Source organism: Talpa europaea (genome assembly GCF_964194135.1).
Source record: "Talpa europaea genome assembly, chromosome: 14".
In the NCBI taxonomy this organism is placed as follows: Eukaryota; Metazoa; Chordata; class Mammalia; order Eulipotyphla; family Talpidae; genus Talpa; species Talpa europaea.
This window is the reverse complement of record NC_140082.1, coordinates 74,168,875-74,189,528: the sequence shown is the minus strand read 5'-3', so window position 1 is coordinate 74,189,528 and position 20,654 is coordinate 74,168,875. Positions and strand designations below refer to the sequence as shown.

Here is a 20,654-nt window from a genome sequence, read left to right as displayed (position 1 = left end):
AATACTTTAAAAATTTTACTATGGGTGCTGTGAAGCTGATCCTAATTCAGCAGGATCCTGTTTTCTCTTGTTTCAGAGCCAACAAGTTCCAAATGCACAAAAACTTGTCAGTCCTCTGATGTGTCAGTCTTACTAATGTCTCCTTTGACCAAGTTAGCCAAACCCAGAGTCATTAAGGAAAGGGACCACGGAATATCACAATTACTGACAGTCAAGATTCAATGGAGGCAATTAATGTTAAGAGTTGACCACACTACCATGATATTGATACACAGCTTATCAATGTTTCCCCACATATTATATTCATGATCAGTTCTTGCTGTTGGCACTATTAATCCTGACTTCAGTTTCTTTCTGAATTATTGGTGTTTCAGCTTTAGAGCCCCATCTCCATGTCTGGTGAAACTCCTACAATTTTAACCCAGAAAAAGAAAACTATGAGGAGTTCATAATGCCTAGGGGCAGCTTATTACACAAATTGGAACAACTCTACTGCTTTAATTCCTAACAAGGAAGAAAGAAGAAAGGAAACAGGGCTCATAAGAAGATACAACAAGACACCTCCTATCTCACTGAGCATAAAGGCATCTAAAAAAAATCCTAGAGGATCTACTTACTACAGAATCCATTTCAGTTAATGTGTCTACCGCATATTAATTAAATAAAACTGCAGTACATAAAGGCAGGAGGGCCATCTGAGTAGTGAGAATAAGCAGCTACATATTAGTCATTTGGAAGGTCCTTTCTTTGCTTGCACTGCTGTATTCTCACCCACTTTTGAATAACATTGGGTCTCCAATGGTAACAAATGCAGGAATGAATAAGCCACAGTTCTTGTCTCTGAAGAGCTTATGGTCAAATGTAGGAAACAAATAATCACATTACTTACTAACACACAAATTTAGAAAGCCATGTTATAAATAGCAGTGGGCAATATCCGTTTTTTCCCCCCACCAAACTAGCTCTAGCTAACCTGAGAGAGTGGGACTAAAAAGAAGGAGATGGGGACAGAGAATATGCAGTGCACATGTACAGTGTCCCCAGTTGAGGACAACTGGGAAACAGAAGGAGAATGAAACTACCTATTGATAAAGTTAAGGATAGCAGGTGACTGAGCACTCGGTTATGCTTTGTCTGCTTGACTTGATCTAGACTGCTTATGCCTAAAAGCAGACTAGATAAAATGTTAAGTTCTAAACTATGTTCTTTAACATCCCAATTCCTTTTCTGTTCTCATACAGACGGAATTTTCTAAATTATGGAGGATCCTTCCATGGAAAAGTGTATTCCCATACTCAGATGAAAGGTCAGGGCGTTGTGTCAGTTGAAAGGAAGAAACCTAAGAAACAAACCAACTCCGATGCCATGTCATTTGCATACCATCATGTCTCAGTTAATACTTCGTGTGATCTCCAGCTCTGCAGCCAATACAAAAGAGTTTCACAAATCAAACATAGGAGGTAAACCCATAGAACAATTGGCCTGATCTTATTTCTTAGGAATTGTAAGAAAGCCAAATTCCTCTGCAGGTCAATGGATTATCAGGCTTTTCTGCCCTCCCACTATTGGGATAGCCCTGCCTGATGGGGCCCTGCAGTTGTTACATTGTTGCAAGCTGTCTCCTTTACTTCTGTGGGCCATGGGAGGAGTATTGGGATAGCCACCAAGAGAAGCAGCAGCAGAAGAGGCAGGAGAGAAAGACCTGGAGAAAGAAGCCAGAGAAGCCCAGTGTGAAGACTTGCTGGGGGCTTGGAGGCTTGGGGGACTCATGGTCCCCAGCATGCCGCCTGCTGTGTACCTGTTTGCCATACTACATGTAAAGCTCAATAAAAGCCTGAGAAAGCCACGTAGGGCTCCAAGCCTCTCCTTTACCCATCTGCTGGATCATAGACATCCTGCTCAGTGGCTCTACCTGCCACTATACTTCTTATAGTATAAAACAAAATTGGCAGGAGAAAAATTAAATAAATGCAGTCTTTTTTGACTGACATTCTAGACTCAAACAAATATTAGTAATCTAAATAAGTAGATTAATAAAATAATCTAGAAGGTGAAGACAGGATAATATAGGATCCAGAAGCATATACTTGCTTTTCTATAAAAGTTAGTACTTAACAGTGACTGATTTGTGAACTCTTGCTGACATTCAGTAGTTGTTTTCTGAGGGGAAAAATATGCTGATGTGATGCTAAAGACATATCACAGAGATGGGCAGTGAGAGGCCCTGTGCCTGGATTTGCTTCATGGTAGAACACTTTTAAGCACCCTAGGACATTTCCTCTTCAAATTTTAGGAAACCAAGCCATTCCCTCCATAATATGCATGTGGTATAACGCATGGCATTCCCAAATCAGTAATTCCATTTACTGGCTAAATGTGATACAGATGCCAGTAGGTTTAAAGCATGTGAATAATAAATTCAAGAGGTGGCTGTAATTAGGGCTTGAAACACAGAAGAAAAAGAAAAGGAGCCCTCCTGCTAGTTTACTGTAACTTTTTTTTTTTTTAAATTTACAGTAACTTTTAAAGTAGAAAACAGGTGCCCTCTTGTGGTCTCCTTTCAACCATGACCTTATGGAAAACCAATATTCAAAATCTGTTTCTCCTTTAAGAGATTGTAAAAGATATTCCCATAAACTCTTAGACAGAGTAGTCTTATAATCTGGAGATTTTATGAAAAATGCTTTTTCTACTTATATTAAAAACATAATTGCTATTAATGCAAAGAGATTGCAACCATGGGAAAGTGCCAGGCAATTTTCCTTATAATAGGAACAGTACATCACCCGCCTTTCCAAAGCCCAGTTAAAAGCATGCTCAGGAGGCTTTTCTTTGACTGAGTCATTCTCTTCCTAGAGAGAGGTCTGTCCATTTGGTCTTGGTACCGTTTCTATTCCAAGGAATTTGTCTGTTTCATCCACTGTGCACAATTTGTTGGCATGTCATTTTTCAGAGTAATTTCTTATAATTGTTTTAAATTTCAGAATGATCCATGATAATCTTTCATTTTTGATTTTAGTCATTTGGATTGCACTGATTTTCCCTATTTATCAAGTCTCTAATTTATGAACGTCCATTGTAATTTTCATTATTTTCTTCTGCTCTGGAATTTTAAAAACATGTTTTGAGACTACAATCTCCTCACATTTTAGGATTGTCCCATAAATCAAACTCTTTGTCACTATGTGGTCACCTGTTTATCTGCAATATTTTTTATTCTTCTGAATATCGACTTTTCGTGATTGTAATATAACTACCTCAACTTCCATGAGTAACATTTTATTAGTATTCGATTTCTCTTCACTTTTAAAATGAAAAGTGGGGCCTCCCCAGTGGCGCAGCGGGTTGAGCGCTGCACTGTGGAGCTGTCCCCGGCCCAGGCCACCGGTGAGGGTCCCACATAGCACGGCAGACGTCTCCTGTCTCGCCCGCTGCTCCCATCAGCAGTGTATTTCAGCCAGTCTGCCTGTTCCACTCCCCGCGCTGTCTCTAGTGAATCCTCTCACCCTCCAGCACATCTGGCCTGTACCCCAGTTCTTGAATAAAAATAAACAAATTTAAAAAAATCAATAAATAAAATGAAAAGCCCCCGCAGGTCTTCACTCTGGGCTTCTCTAGCCTCCTTCTCCCTTTCTGTCCTGTCCTCTGCTTCTCTCCGCCGATATACCAACACCCCCGCCAGGCCACAGGAGTGAGCACCAGGACTGATAACAGTGTAGCAAATGCAGGGCGCTCAGGTGGGGGATCCTAAGGGCAGGAGCTCATACCTCCCTGGAAACCACTTCCCCCAACTAGGCCAGTTGGAAAGACCGGCTCTCCAGCAAAGTACCCCCCTGGCAGCCCCCCGCCGCATCCCGGCATGCACAGCGCAGGTCAAAGGTCGAGGGGCTGTGACCGTTGGCACAGCCTCCCTGTGGACTGGGTGCAACATCCAGTCACTGCTTTCTTGTTCTACTGTTGAACAACTGGTCGGTCCTTCTGGAAATGGGTGTCCATTCCTCCAAGGCTGCACCCCAAGGGGGGTTCAAGCAAGGGGAGGCTTCAGGGGCTCAAAGGCCAGAGCAGGAGGACTGGCCCGAGCCAGGGTCTGAGAGCAGAGCAGATCCTGAGGCGGCAACTGGGCCCCAGCAGCTCCCCGCCTACGTGGGGCAGCCAGAGCAGGTCCTGGAGTCCAGTGAGGGGCAGGATCCCGACGAGAGCCTGCCTTCAGGGCCTTCCTCAGACCCACCCCGACAGCCGTCTGAGAGAGGCGATTCACCGGTCCCAGAAGCCCAGGGGCAGCAGCCACCCCCTGGAAGGCCCCGCTGCCACACCAACTGCCTGGAGCAGCCCCTCGACCGGGGATTCCAGAGGATGGGGCTGGCTGTGGGCTCGCACCCCTGGCTCTTCCTGCTGGCGCCCCTGGTGCTGACGGCTGTCCTGCGCACCGGTTTGATGTACCTGCCCAGGAAGACGGAAGAGAACCTGGAGGAGAACTACACCCCTTTGGGCAGCCCAGCCAAGGCCGAGCGGCGCTTCGTGCAGGCACATTTCTCCACCAACGAGTCGCACCTCTTCTCCCCGTTGCGGTCCAGCACGGAGGTCAACTTTGCCTCCATCCTGGTGGTCTCCAACACTACCAATCTGCTGGATCAAGTCATCTTCTCAGAAATTAGTCAACTGGACAAGGCGGTGCAGATGCTGACCGCGCCCCTGGGAGATGGAACCCAGGTCCTCTACCCTCAGGTGTGTTCCAGGTACCAGAGCACCTGCATGCCCTCCAACCCACTCCTGTTCATCTGGCAGAAGAATAACAAGATGGACCTGAAAAGCATCACCTTCCCTATTTACAACACCTCCGCTGTGCCCCTCTACTTGGCCGGCCTCTTGGGAGGAACTGTCCTAGGTCCTGGCTCGGGGAATAGCCGGTTACACCTGCAAGCCAAGGCCATGCGGCTGCAGACCTGAAGACCTGAAGACCGTGGACCCCAAGGACAGCGCATGCAGCCAGAAGTGGCTGCTGGAGTTCCTGGACCAAATTCATGCCATTGAAAAGCGCCTGACCTTGAAGAACATCCAGGTGCCTTGGGCTGGGTTTAGAGGGAGGAGAAGGTGGGAGGGATAAGACCTGTCAGGGATGTGTCCACGCCTGGCTACTTGGTGGAGGCCTTGACGTGGAACCGGGTCTGCTCCACTCTCTTTGAAGCTAAGCCAGCTTTCTTCAAGGGACACCAAGGGAAGCCACCAGCCTAGATAGAATGTGGGTCACATTCTAGTGGGAAACACTCATTTTACACCCTAGGGGTGGGCGTGTTCAGAGCAGACATTGATCTTCAGGGTTCCTTTTGGTTTTCTAGCCAGAATGCTCTCACTTCATGTCTGCACTGTTTCTGGAGCCCCCAAAAACTTGCTTGGTGTCACTAGAATAAAAAACAAACCTTTAAGCTGAAGTTCCCTGGTGTTTTTGAAAAACACGACTAACTCAGATTTCTCAAGTATTTTCTAGCATCCTGCCAGGCACCTTAGATGATGAGCAAACCTGCTAACACTTTTGGCAAGGCCTGTTGAGAGACACCCAATGGGAAAAGGCTTTGGATACCAGGCCTTGCTGAAATTATACTTTTTTATTAAATAGCAAAAGACAGCAACCTACTCGTCATTTACAAAATGCCAAAATTTTGACAGTTATCAGTGATTACACAGTATTAGAGAAAATTGAGAATTTGTATACTCAGGAATATTAAACATTGGATTTTTGAAGGAAATCTTAGAAAGCATGCTATGCATTGGTGGGGAACATTTTTTATTACCTTTATTCTAAAATCATAATTCACACTATTTTAATCTTTTACCAAACTGTAACATGTTTTAATCAATAAGCTACAATATTTTGATAGATCTTGTCACTCATACACAAATATTGAAATTAAATGTTATTTTACCTGAATGTATTTTTACGACGGGTGGTCTACTTCACATCACTCTCTAGGAAACTGGAATTTGAGGCGACTGCTAGGTCAGTGGTCCCTTTGTTTTATACAGCATACCTTCTGATCATATTATTTGCAATCGTATCATGCTACAGGTAAAAAAACTTTTATTAGATTTTAAACTTAAAAATATTTGTTGTAAGATTTTTAACGTAACACGTGTCATTCTAACCATTTTAAGTGTACAGTTCACTGGCATCAATCACATCCCCACGGCTGCGTACTGTCGTGACTGTTTCCAAATATCTTTTATAACCCAAAGGAGGAACTCTGTGACCAGTGAGCAGTGGCTCCTGCTGCCCTTCTCCTCCAGTCCTGATTAACCTTGACTCTATTCTTTCTATGAATTTGCCTTTCTTAGATTTTCATGTCAATGGAATCATAAATTTTTTTGTGACTGACTTACTTCACTAATCATAATGCTTCCAGGGTTTTTCCTTGTGCACATGTGACATCTTCATTCCACTCGATGGCTCTGTGCTCCATTGTATGTGTGCTCCACAATTTGGTTACCCACGGTCTTTTGTGGGCACTTGGAATATTCCCTTCTCATCGTAACACTGCAAGGAACATGGTGTGCTCATGTTAAGAGAATCATTTACAGGTGGAATCGGTGGGTTGCATGAGAATTCCATAGTCAGCTATTTGAAGAACCATCACACTGTTTTCCAGAGTCTACACCATTTTCGATCCCACCAGCAGTAGATAGGGGCTCCAGTTTTTACACAGTCTCCCTATAAACCAACACTCATTATTTTCCCTTTATCAATTTTACCTGACTTAGTTGGTGTCAAGTGGTATCTCATTGTGGTGATGATTCGCATTTCTGTAAATATCTGATCATGTTGATTGTCTTTTCAATTGTTTATTGGCCTCTTGTATATCCTCTTTGGAGAAATGTCTATCCAAGTCCTTTGCCCTTCTTATAATTGGGTTGTTTGACCTTTTGTTGTTGATTCAAGTTTTTCCTTAGCACTTTGCATATTTCAGTTATTAAGCCACTTCTCAGCTATATGACTTGCTGATATTTTCTTCCTCTTTATAGACTGTCTCTTCACTTTCTTGACAATGGCCTGTAACAATTAATTATTTTTTTATTTTTTTATGAAATCCAACATATCTAATTTTTTTTGGTACTTGTATTTTTGGTATTATATCTAAGTGCACATTGACAAGTCCAAGGTCATGCAAACTGAATCTGTGTTTCCCTCTACAAGTTTTTATGGTTTTAACTGTTTTATTTAGATCAATGATCAATGTCTAATTCAGTTCTGTTTATGGTATTTAGTTAAGGTCCCAGCATCATCCTTGTGTATGTGAAGATCTAGTTTTCCAAGAACCATTTATTGAAGAGACTCTTCCAGTTTGTTAGACTTACTACACTTGTCAATCAACTGGCTATATTTATGGATTATTTCTGGACTCCCAATTCTATACTGTTAGTCTGTATGTTTATTTGCATGCTAGTACCACATTGGGTTTGTTGTTGTTTGTTTTTTTTTTTAAGATTTATTTATTTTATTTATACCATCACTGGGTACAGTCAGAAGCATGGGAGGGTGAGAGAATTCACCAGAGCCAGATAGGGGAATGGAACAGGAAGACTGACAAAATACACTGCTGAGGGGAGCAGCAGGTGGCACGAGAGTTCTGTGCGCCATTTGCGGCGACCCTCGCCCAGCAGCCAGGGGTCAAACTGGCGCTACATAAGCTGCGGGCAGCTTCGCAAGCCAGTGATCATCTGCTGTGCCACTGGGAAGTTCCCCACATTGTTTTAATTACAGTGACTTGTTGTAAGTTTTGAAATCTGGAAATCTCAGTCCTGCAACTTTTTCTTCTTTTTCAAGATTGTTTTGGAAATCCTGGGCTCCTTGCAATTTCAAGTGAATTTGAGGGTTGGCTCTTCCATTTCTGAAAAAGAAAAAAGGAAATTGCAATTTCAATAGAAATTGAGTGGAATCAGTAGATTGCTGGGTGATTGACATTTTAACAGTATTAATCCTTCACATCAACTAAAGATGTCCTTCTATTAAATTAGGTTTTCTTTAGTTTCTTTCACCAGTGTTTTATAATTTTCAGTATACACATCTATTACCTTCTTGGTCAAATGTATTCTTAAGTATTTTCTTCTTTTAGATACTATTTAAATAGAATTGCTTTCTTAATTTCCTTTGCAATTGCTCTTTGCACGTAAATAGAAACGGAGCTTATGTTTATAAGTTGTTCTTGTATCTTGTAGCTTTGTTGAATTTTTTGTAACTAGTAGTTTTCTTGTGGATGCTTTGGAATTTTCATGTCTGTGATTATGTAATCTCTGAAACAGGATACTTATATTTCTTACTTTCCAGCTTGAATTCTTTTTATTCTATTCCTTGACAAATGGCTCTGGCGAGCAACTCCAGCACAATGCTAAATCTGGTCAGCATCTCTAAGTTTCACTTGTTTGTGTTGTATATGTTTGTTGGTTGGTTTTTTAGCTTTTCAGCTCCAGAATTTCTGTTTGGTTCCTTTCAAATTTTTCGATGTATATTATTATTTCATTCACATATTGCTTTCCTTGTCAGTGTTCTCCTTTAGCATTCTGAGCATATTTAAGATGGTTTTTCTCATAGTATTTGTCTAGTATGCCTTCCTCCTTTCCATATTGAAAAACTACTTCCTGGGTTGGAGCACACACAAAGAGGAAAAGGACCAGGAAATTTTTGTCGGCACAGGTGCTGAGTATAGTCCTAATACTTGTCTTCCTTGGACTTGAATATATGTAACTGATTTTCCTGCTAGTGCTTTTGTAGATTCTTTTGACATCTCGCCATCCCTCCTCTGTTATCAATACGACTATCTTATGATTGTTTAGCTCAGGGATTCAACACATTTGAGCATTCCATATTTTTTGGCTTGGGATGAAATCATTTGGACAACAGTAAGACCTTCCCAAGAGAGTATTGCCAAATTGAACACCATTCTATGGCAAGTAGTGGTATATTGAGTTTGTAGTCTATTTCAAATTTGGCATTTTAGAAATGACAAAACTTATTATGCCAACTATTAGATCAATTTCTGATAAAATCTGGAAAATCTTTCTCCTTTCAAATATACTTTAATTGTTCTTGTGTTTAATAGACATCGTTATCTTTTAGAAAGATGTGGCCTCCTCCCCGAACATACAGTTTTCTAAGTGTAATCATTTCCAATTCAGTCCGATGCTGTCAAGTTATTCGAATGTTCAAAAAATTGGCCATTTTGCTGCCAGGGACGCCTCAATTTGACTGACCATTGGAATCGTGTGAGGAAAATTTTAGACACAATGATTCTGCAGCGTCATTGTAAACCTACTGAGTGTAGATCTGTTGATCCCGGGTCATAGGAAATCTAAAGTTCGATCATTCTCCGATCATTTTGATAAACTGCTTCTATCAAGTTACTTGTAGAGTTCTAGAATATCTACAAGTGCATTCATCAGTCTCCTACAGTGTCCATTTTCATATCTTTCTTTCACTTACAATTATTAACAGTTGCTTAGAGAACATCAGCACAACTAGTCAAAGTAAAGTCACTGTAGCCAACAATTTACCTTCCTATATCAGTGTCTAAAAATTTTACATAAAAATGCAGAAACTTGTAAAAGGGATTGAGACAAAACATGTCCTGTGTAGCTCTGACTAATCTTTTTGCATTTGAAGTTTATATTTGTTATGTTCTTATCTTAAATATTTATAAATATTGTTTTCAAGAAGTATTGCAAAAGGAAAATATTCATTACATTCAAATTTATTGTAACCAAGCGATTTACTTTTTCTCTGAAATTCGTGTTTGTGTGTGTGTGTTTGTGTGCGTGTATTTGGGACACTAAATTTAACTCAAGGCACCAGCAGTTTGAGAAAAAGTGAAACACATCAATGGTGCAGAAACCTTTTAATAAAAAGAAAGTTTTGCTATGTGAATATGGTCTGAAAAAGTCTTTTTGTCACATTCTGTTTTGGAATCAGTAGCTCCATTTCCTTAGTTGTCTCTCTTAGTCTTCAAACTTAGTTTCCTTTTCCTATAGAAGTCCAGAGAGACTTTTATCAATCATTTGTTTTAAAACTGTTCACATAAAATTAAAATATAAAACCACAGGTGGTTGTCAATATTTTTAAATGTAATGTAGTTATTGTGGAGGCAAAGTACTGCATACAGGCTTTCAAATTCTCTCTCTATATTCCCATTTCTGGTTGCCCAACAGAGAAACAGAAAAGTCTTGTGTTGATCCCAAAACAGTACATTTCAAAACATTTTTTTTTTGCAATTAATAGCAACTTTTCTAGAACCCACTTCATCAATAAAGGAGAATCTTGAAACAGTTTTAGCAGGATGCATTCATGCATTTTATTAACTACATACTATCTCTGTTGTACAGGAACCCTTTAGGTTGGTGTTAATAGCTAGTTGGAATCAGGAAATGAGTACAAAGATAATTGGATGTGTGTACTTTCTCAACCACAGCTGCCTGCCCTTTAGTGTTGTGTTCTATTCACACACAACTCCTTGAACACTAGAGTGGAATTAACCATCTGCTGTGCTCCAGTACATGTATGTGGTTCTGAAACACCATCAGGAATTAGTGCTTGGTCTGCTGCTGCTGCATAAGATGATAGTTAAGTTAAATCACAAAATGCCAACTTTTATTTTCCCTCTTTGAATTGGTGTAGTGGGTCTGGGATAGTGCATGGGAATTAAAGGTCTCCAGGAGACAGGTGTAGAATGGTCGCAGAAGAGATTTCAGAACAGGTCCAAATCAAGAATGTCATGAATTGATGGAATTTGAGTATGGAAGCTGCTGCCAAAAATTCATCATTTTTCCCTCCCTATTTACAGGTTTAGCTGTATACGAAACAAAATGTTTATTGCAGTCGTTGGAGTGATTTCTGTTGCCTTGGCAGTGGTGAGTGGCTTTGGCCTCATGTTGTACGTGGAGGTGCCATTTGTGACAATAGTTGCAAATGCACCATTTCTAATACTAGGTGAGTAAACCAAATGTGAGGCTACACTATGTGTGTGTTTGGGAGAAAGTAGGTAACAGAACGAGTTTATGATAGATTAAGTAAAAGAACTGTGCTTAGATGACTACAGATCCGAAATAAGGTGTCAGAAATTAAGATAAACATTAAATTGTGTCTTCAGAACTGGAAAAATTAAGGACCCCAAATGGAAAAGTAAAGAGAATGACATGAGCAGGCAGATGTCTCTCTCTCTCTCTCTCTCTCTCTCTCTCTCTCTCTCTCTCTCTCTCTCTCTCTCTCACACACACACACACACACACACACACAACCCTGAAAAGGGAAAACACAATATACTGAAAATGTAAGGGGGGATAATATATGACCTCTCAATCAAGGGATGCAAATTAAACCAAAACTTAGATGCCTTGTTTTCTTATTAGAATAATAAATATTACAAGACTGAAGCTTTTGGGGTGGTTGTATGTAATGAACACTGTCATCTGCTGCTAGGAGAAGATTATAAATTGGCTCATACTTAGTCCAATTTTTGTATCAAATCAAAAGGCTTACAAGGGGATTCAAGGTGCAGGTCTTTCACCTCTCCATTCTACTTCTATGAATTAGTCCTAATAATTGAAATAATGCTCCAAAAAGTAGAGTAAGTATGTTCATTTCAATATGATTGAGAATTAAAAAAATAATTAAAAGCAATCTACCATATCCACATGAGATTGGTGAATTCAAACCTAGGAAACCTTTATATTCCCACCAAGAAAGTACTAGGGTTCTTTTTTCTCCTTATCCTAACCAACCTCTGTGGTTTCTGTTAGATACACATGTAGACCATTCTCACTGGAGTGAGGTGGTTCATCCCTCTGCTTTTGATTTGCCTTTCCATGATGATACATGATGTTGAACATTTTCTTCATGTGCCTGCTGGCCATCTGTGTGTCGTCTTTGGAGAAGTGTCTATTTAGCTCTCCTGTGCATTTTTGATTGGCTTGTTTTCATTTGATTGAGTTGTCTGAGTCCCTTGTAGATCTTAGATATTAGCTACTTGGCAGGTGTGTGATGTGCAAATGTATTCTACTATTCAGTAGGGTGTCATTTCATTTTGATGAGACTTCCTTTCGCTGGGCAGAAGCCTTTTAGCTTGTGTAGTATCATTTGTTTATTTTTGCTTTTGTCTTCTTGAAGTTGGAGTCAAATCCCCAAAGACAACCATGAAGCCAATATTATGGCGTATTTTGCCTGGTTCCTTTTATATATTATATGACTGCAGATCTTACATCCAAACCTTTAATCCACTTTGAGTTATTTTTTGTGTATGGTAGGAGAGAGTGGTCTAGTTCTTTTTTCTACTTGTGGCTACCCAGTTTTGCAGTACCGTTTGTTGAAGAGAACTTCGTTTTTCCATTGTGTACTCTTGACTCCTGTTTTGTACATTAACTGTCCATAAAATTATGGGTTTATTTCTGGGCTGTCATTTCTATACCATTGGTCTGTGTGTCTGTTTTAATTCCAATACGTTTTTTGGTCAATATCGCTTTGACTATTTGGGGTCTTTTCTGGCTCTATATAAATTTCAATTAAATTTGCTCTATTTCTTTGAAAAATTCCATTAGGACTTTGATAGGAATTCCATTTCATCTCTATCTGTCTTACTTTGGAGAAGGTGTACATGTTAACAATATTAATTCTTCCAATCCATGAGCGGGGAATATCTTTCTATTTTCTTGCATCTTCTTCTATTACTTTTAGCAATACCTTATCATTTTCATTGAATCGATCATTCACCTCTTAATTTTTTTTATTTCTTATTTTTTAATTTTTTACATCATTGCTCATTTTTGAACAATATTTTCTTCCCCCCAGCCCCTCATGTGCAGTCCCCATAGAGTTTCCTTCCCCAATGCACTCATGCACCATCACCTCAGTCCCCAGTGCTCCTCCCTCCCTGTGATCCCTCTCCTTCCTCCTCCCCTGCAGGATATCTCTGATTTATAGTATTGTCTTTATTGTGTTGTGTTTTGTGCTGTTATTATTTTTTTATGCTGATGTCTTATTGGGTTCCCCTATATTCCTGCTTTAAGTGAAACCATCCTATATTTTTCTTTTTCCTTCTGGCTCATTTCACTGAGCAAATTCCTTCTAGATCCATCCATGTCGCTGCAAATGGCATGACTTTATCTTTTTTGATTGCTGAGTAATATTCCGTTGTGTATATGTGCCACCTCTTCTTAGATCATTCACCTCTTTTGTTAGGTGTATTTCTAGGTATTTAATACTTTCTGATGTTATTGTAAATGAGATTGTTTTCCTGAGGGCTTTCTCTTCTAGTTCATTATTTGCATATAGGAATTCAACAGAATTTTTCATGTTGATTTTGCAGTCTCTCCCTTTCCTGATTGTTCGAATATTTTGTAAAATGTAGTGTTTAGGTTTTTCTATATGTATTATCATGTCATCTATAAGTAGTGATAGTTTGACTTCTATGTTTCCAGTTTGGGTTCCTTTTATATCCCTCTCTTGCCTAATAGCTCTAGTACCTCCAATACTACGTTGAACATAGGTGGTGATAGTGCACATCATTGTTGTGTATCTGAAGTCTTTTCCTATTCTCTCCCTGAGTATGTTACCTGTGGGTGTGGTATAGATGCCTTTTATCTGTGGAGATATGTTCCTTCTACCCCCTTATACTAAGAGTTTTTTTTCTTACTGAGTCTAGCTAGAAGTTTTCTATCTTATTTTTTCCCTAAGTTCCAGCTACTCATTTCATTGATTTTTTAAATTAAAAGACATTTTTTAACATTTATTTATTTATGCATACAAGGTGGGGAGTACAGGCCAGAGGTATGGGGAGATGAGAGGATTCACCAGAGACAGAGTGGGGAACAGAACAGGCAAACTGACTGAAATACACTGCTGAGGGGAACAGCGGGCAAGTCAGGAGATATCTGCTGCAAAATGTGCGCAGCTCCCTGGACAAGGATCGTACCCGTGGCCCAGAGGCTGCAGATAACTTCATAGGTTGTGTCTTACCCTTGCACCACCAGGGAGGCTCTCATTGACTTTTTTAAACTGTCATTTTAAATCCTATATCATTTATTTCCACTGTGATTTTTATTATTTCGTTTCTTCAACTAGCTTTTTGCTAATTCTTTCAGGTAATGTTAGCATATTTATTTGAGTTCTTTTTTATTTATTTGAGTTCTTTATTATTTCTTGATGTGTGCCTGCATTGCCGTTTACTTCCCTTTTGGATCTGTTCTTGCTCCTGGCCAGAGGTTCTGATAAGTTGTGTCTTCATTTTCCATTGTCTTCAGGTGTTTTTTAAATTTCTTCTTTGATTTCCTCATTAACCCAATAGTCATGAGTGTGGTGCTTTATAGTCACCACCTACTCAGGGTTTTTCCCACCTTCCTTTTGTGCTTGATTTCTATTTGATACCACTGTGATCAGAAAAGGTGCCTGAAAATGATTTCAAACTTCATGAATTTATTCACACTTGTTTTATGATCCAACATGTGATCCACTTTGGAAAATGTTCCATGTGACCTTCAGAAGAATGTGTGCTCAGCTTTTGGGGAGTGTCGTTCTCCATAAATGTCTGGTGGGCTCAAGGGGTCTATTGCTCACCTAAAGCTATTGTTTCCTTGTCGATTTTCCCTCTGGTTGATCCGTCTTTGATGTAAGTGGGGTGTCAAAGTCTTCTACCATCATTGTGTTGTGGTCAATGTCTGTTTTTAGGTTTGTCAAATAGTTGTCTTATATATTTGGGTGCACCTTTGTTTGCTGCATGTATACTGATGGTATATCGATCCTTTCCTGATGTGTTGCTCCATTAATCACTATGCAATGACCATTCTGCCTCTTGTTCCCGTTTTTAACTGCAAGGGTTTTTCTTTGTCTGATGAAATATGTCTGTCTCTGCCTTTTTGAGGTCCCATTCACTTGTAGGATTTTTTTCCAAGCCATTTGCTTTGAATCTGTTTATCTTCTGAACTCACATAGGTCTCCTGGAGACAACAAAAAGTTGGATTTGTTTTCAGATCCAACCATCCTTTCTGTGCCTTTTGCTTGGCAAGTTCATTCCATTCACACTTAAAGTGATTATTGATATAAAGGTATTAGCTACTGTATTTTTGTCTTTAGTTTTCTCTTCTATAGTTTAGTTTCTTGTGACTTTTCTCATGTGAAATTCAGATAGGAGTTCTCTTTTCAATATTTCTTGAGGAGGAAGTCTAGTGATAGCAAACTCCTGCTTTCATTTGTCTGGGAAGTCCTTATTTTCTCCCTCACATCTGAACGAGAGTCTCACAGGATATATATTCTTGGCTGGCAGTTTTGATCTTTGAGTGTTTCGAATACATTATTCCATTCTCTCCTCACTTGTTGAATTTCCTCAGAGAATTCAGACGTAAGCCTGAAGAGGGTACTTTTATAGGTTATCTGCTTTTTTCTGCCTGACTGCCTTCTTCATTCTGTCTTTGCCTTGAACTCTTTCTAGTTTCCTTACTGTGCATATTGACATAGGTCAACTTCAGCAGGGGACCTACCTTGGTGGATTTGCTTCCAGGCCCTGAGGTCTGCCAAGGGCTACTTCCAGGACTGCCTCCCGCACCCCCCCACTAGAGATCACTGATGTCTGCACCAATGCCTGCTGTGGCTGGTCTGCTTCCAGTCCTGCCTTGGCTCACTGAGAACTGCCAAGGCCTACTGTCAATGGGGCTGCTTCCATGAGCCACTGCTGAGCTCACAGATCTGCACCACTGTCTGGGGGCCTGGGTGGTGGGTCTGCTTCAGGACCCAGTCTGGAGGCTTGCTGAGGTCTGCCAAATGTTTCTGTGTAAGCACATTGCCAGTTCTGCCTGGCCACTGGGGCTCACCTCACTGCCTAGGCAGGCTACCTGCTTGGCCTGTTCCACTGCTTGCTGGGGTCTCCCTCCTCTGGATGGGCACTTTACTTGTGCTGTAATTATCTGTTTTTCCTTCTGGAGTCATTGGCCTTGTTCTGTTGCAATCTAGTTTGAACACATGGAGAGGGTGAGCCCAGCATCTTTACTCTGCTGCCATTTTGCCCCTTTGACTTTGTTTTTTAAGTGAACTTTCTATGCCTTTATTTTTGTTACTTCTAGGACCCATATGAGATGGATGTGATTTCTCTCTGTTTTCCCGAAAGGAAAACATGATATCCTTTTTCAAATTCCTTTTTTTCCTGCATTGTTCTATGGTGTGTTCGCCAACATGGTGTTTCTCGAGCTCATCGATTCTTTCCATTGCTTCTGTTTGTCTGCTACTGAGGCCCTCAATGAATGTTTTTCATTCAGTTATAGTGTTTCAGACTTCTGTGATTTCTAACTGTAGCCACCTCATATTGATTTGTTTGTATTCTCTCGTGCTGGCTCATGTTCTCTGTTATTGGAGTTCCATGGCTTTGTTAGAACTGTTGCCCTAAATCTATGTCAGTCATGTGCTGCAGTTTTGCTGGAATGGGGCTCCCATCTTTCGTTTTTCCCTCCAACATTTGTGATCTGTTCATCTGTCCCCTCGTTTTTAATTTTGATGGGTTGTAGTAGGGATAGACTTTCAAATTGTTGTCTTTTCCCTTGTTGAAGTAACGAGAGAACTGTCCTTATGAGGGGCCGAAGGTACAGTGAGTGCCAGGGCAGAGGGGCACCAAAGAATCACCCCAATGAATGCCAGGAATTCAAGCTTCCTACTGTGCTGTGGATACCAGAGGTGGTGCTGGGAAGTGCTCCCCACTTCTTTGCCCACTTCTCAGCCTTAATGTCCTTTATGGCTTCATGCTCACGCTAAGCTGTTCTTGAATGTTTCAGCTTGAGCTTGAGCACTGGGCACAGATTGCAGCTGACATGGGCTCACAGGCAGGGAGTTCTCTTCTCTTTTGACACTCAAAGCCTTATCCTGGGGTGTGAGTGCCTGTCATTAGCAGGCACTGAGCTCTAGTTTACCAGGATTCCTTTGTTGTTTTGGCTTTAGCCACAGGTTGGGGTGGCGATTTCTCTGAATATCCCAGTCTCGAGTAGCAGCCTTTCCTATGGGGAGACGCAGGTGACCTGACTCAGCTCTCCCTGTTGAGAGGTCAGGATCCAGCTGTTCTATACTGTGAGCCTCCACTCAAGCCAGTAATGCTCATGCTGAACTACCACCCCAAAGCTTTCCAGTTCTTGGCTGTCAACTTGCTGACTCCCTTATTCAGTGCATTGCCAGGTGTCAGGAGTCCCTGGTATTGCTGTGTGTCAAACCCACAACTGTAGGGGTTTCCTTTTTTTAAGATTTATTTATTTATGCATACAAGAGCTGGGGTACAGGCCAGAAGAGAGGGGGCGTAAGAGGATTCTCACTGTCTGAAATACACAGGCAGACTGACTGAAATACACTGCTGAGGGGAGCAGCGGGCGAGTCAGGAGAAGTCTGCTCGCCATGTGGGTTGCTCCCTGGCCAGCCAGGGCATCGAACTCGTGCTGCAGAGTCTGCGGATTGCTTCACAGGCTTCGTCTCATCCCCTTGCGCCACCAGGGAGGCCCAACTGTAGGGGTTGTTGCATAGCATGTGCCCACCCGCCACGAGTTGTGCTGCCCCAATCTCACTACACAGAGTTTGCTTCATGTTTTCCCTCCCTTGGGACTGCTGCTCCTCAGATATGCTGTGGAGGTCTGTTTTTCCTTCAGGGGTTTTGTGCCTTGCTCTATTGCAATCTAGTTGTGGGGTATCTGGAGAAGGTGAGGCCATCTTGCTAGATTCAGCTTGGGAAGTTCAAATGACATTATCTGGATATCAAAAACAGACTAGCAGGAAAACTAGCGTGAGTGTGCCTGTAAATGACGCCGTGCCTCTCAAGTCATACCGCAAAGATAGACTGATGCTGTTGGTGGTCAGATAGGTTCAGTAACAGAATGTTGGCTGAAAGTGTTTATGCATTTCTGTGAAATGGCTTATGAGAGAAAATGGTCTCTCAAGTAATCTAGTGGAATCAGAAACAGATTGCTAATCCTGCTTGAACTAACACGCATCCACCAGGTTTCCTGATCTCAACACCGAGGCACCTTAATTGGAGAGGTGGAGTATACTGTGCTGTGTGTAAATAATAGCAATCCGTGCAAAGCACAAGGTTATTACAGAGAGAGTAGTGTGCTCTGTCGTGGACTCAGAGACAACCAAGGAGAGTGTTACCTAAGCACAGATTCTGCGAGATTAATAAAACCTGAAGGACCAAAGAATAAGACCTTAAGGGACAAAGGATCATTTCACTTAGATGTGGAATATAGGGAAACTAGACAAAGGGTCAGACAAAGACAAACTTTCAAAGCAACACTGGAAAGCTAACCTAGAGCTGAGACAGACAGGAAGCAGGGGGGAGGATGGCAAGAGGGACAGGGAGGAGAGCACAAGGACTCTGGTGGAGGACCATGGGTGCGCTGGTGCTGGGAGAGCGAAGGTGGCCACACCTGAGGGGAGAAATCCTAGACTGTCAAAAACTCAACAAGGATGTAAAACAATGTTTCTACATTCAAAGTAGAAAAAGGAGGAAACCTTTTGAATTATGGTATTTACACTTTTATGGATATGAATGTGCATTAAGATTTTTTTTAACAGGTGTTGGCGTTGATGACATGTTTATCATGATTTCTGCCTGGCAGAAGACCAACATCATGGACAGCGTACAACAGCGAATGTCTGACGTCTACTCCCACGTGGCGGTGTCCATCACCATCACCACTCTCACAAATGTCCTGGCCTTCTTTACAGGGGTAATGACCTCCTTTAAGTCCGTGCAATACTTTTGCATTTACACGGGGACAACCTTGCTCTTCTGTTATTTTTATAACATCACCTGTTTTGGCGCCTCTATGGCCCTAGATGGTAGGAGAGAAGCGGCCTGTCAGCGTAGGCTGCAAAGGTCAGAGGGAAACCAGGACCAAAATTCTTCCTCGCTGATAAGGTGCTGCTGCCTCCCATTTAGTTCTCTTCGAACTGATGAAGAATCGAGCATCCATCCAATGAACTTGTTCTTTAGAGATTATTTTGGCCCCTTTCTCACAAACACTAAGTCCAAGTTTGTGGTAGTGGTTTTATACCTTCTGTACATTGCATTCAGTATATATGGCTGTTTCCAAGTGCAGGAAGGTTTAGACCTTCGACATCTGGCAAGTGACGATTCCTATATCACACCCTATTTTAACATCCATGAAGAGTATTTTTCAGATTATGGTCCCATCGTGATGGTTATCATGACTGAAGCAGTTGACTACTGGGATAAAGACACTAGGCAAACATTGGGGAAATGTCTCACCGCTTTTGAAAACAGTGATTATGTTGTTCAAAATCTAACACAGTTTTGGTTACAAGCATATATACAGTATATGGAAGCCAACAACTTAGCTGGAAATGACAAAGATAGTTTTATAAACAACATTCCTGGTTTTTTAGTGCATATTCCAATTTTTACATATGATATTAATATTTCATCATCACATGAGATTACTTCTTCCCGGGCCTTCATTCAGACCACGGGTGTTTCTTCTTCGCGCAGTAAGAAGAACATGTTATTCCAATTACGAAGTATTGCAAAACGGTGTGAGATTCCCCTAATGGTGTATAACCCAGCTTTTATCTATTTTGATCAATATTCTGCAATCTTAGAAAACACTATTCGAAGTGTCATTGTTGCAACAATAGCTATGTTCTTTGTTTCTTTATTGTTAATTCCCCACCCATTGTGTTCCTTGTGGGTCACTTTTTCTATTGGCTCTGTGATTGTAGGAATAACAGGTTTCATGGGATTCTGGCATGTCAACCTTGATTCTGTATCCATGATGAATCTTGTGATTTGTATAGGGTTTTCTTTTGATTTTTGCGCACATATTTCATATGCATTTGTTTCCAGTTCTAAACCCTCAGCAAACCAAAAAGCAATTGAGGCATTGTTTTTGCTAGGTTACGCAGTGTTACAAAGTGCACTGTCAACAATAATAGGAGTGTCTGTTTTATCTGCAGCTAACACATACATCTTCCGGACATGTTTTAAGATTATGTTTCTTGTCATGGTATTGGGGGCTATTCATGGCCTAGTTTTTATTCCAGTATTCTTAACCATTTTTTGAAGATTTGTTGGAATATCCACTAACAAATGGGAGGCCAATGATAGAATTCTTGACTGCCCCTACCCAGTCTGGTAAAAATGCTCTGTTAAGCATAGTTGATAAACTGAAAACAAATGCATGTTTCCTTGATTTGGAAATCTCATCCCAAGCTGTTCTTTATAGTATCCCTAAAAAATTAATTAGTCCTACATTAAAATATGTTTACTAAATTAGGAACTGTTGTCATCTTTATTTTAAACTATAAAAATTGGATGTAACAAAGCATATGAAAAAAATGTTCAATGTCACTTGCAATCAGGGAAATGCAAATCAAAATTACAATAAGATACCATCTCACACCAGTGAGATGGCACATATTAAAAAACTAGCAACAACAAAAGTTGGTGAGGATGTGGAAATAAATGAACTCCCCTGCACTGCTTTTGGGAGTGTAAACTAGTCCAATCACTATGGAAAGCTGTGAGGAAATTCCTCATCCTACTAAAGATAGAGCTTCCATATGATCCAGCAATCCCACTCCTAGGTATTTACCCAAAGGACACAGAAACATCAATTCCAAAGAACACCTGCACCCCTAT

General features: G+C 40.9%; 1 protein-coding gene across 1 annotated transcript; it reads left to right on the top strand.

The window, feature by feature from the left end:
- Window positions 1-3,984: 3,984 nt before the first annotated feature.
- Window positions 3,985-20,076, top strand: LOC311184219 (patched domain-containing protein 3-like; the record flags this gene model as incomplete). The annotated part of the gene is made up of 4 exons (XM_084254061.1): window positions 3,985-4,916; window positions 5,918-6,064; window positions 10,824-10,969; window positions 18,569-20,076. The coding sequence occupies 4 exons, from the start codon at window positions 3,985-3,987 to the stop codon at window positions 20,074-20,076; spliced, it is 2,733 nt and encodes a 910-aa protein (XP_084110187.1).
- Between the last annotated feature and the right edge of the window lie 578 nt (window positions 20,077-20,654).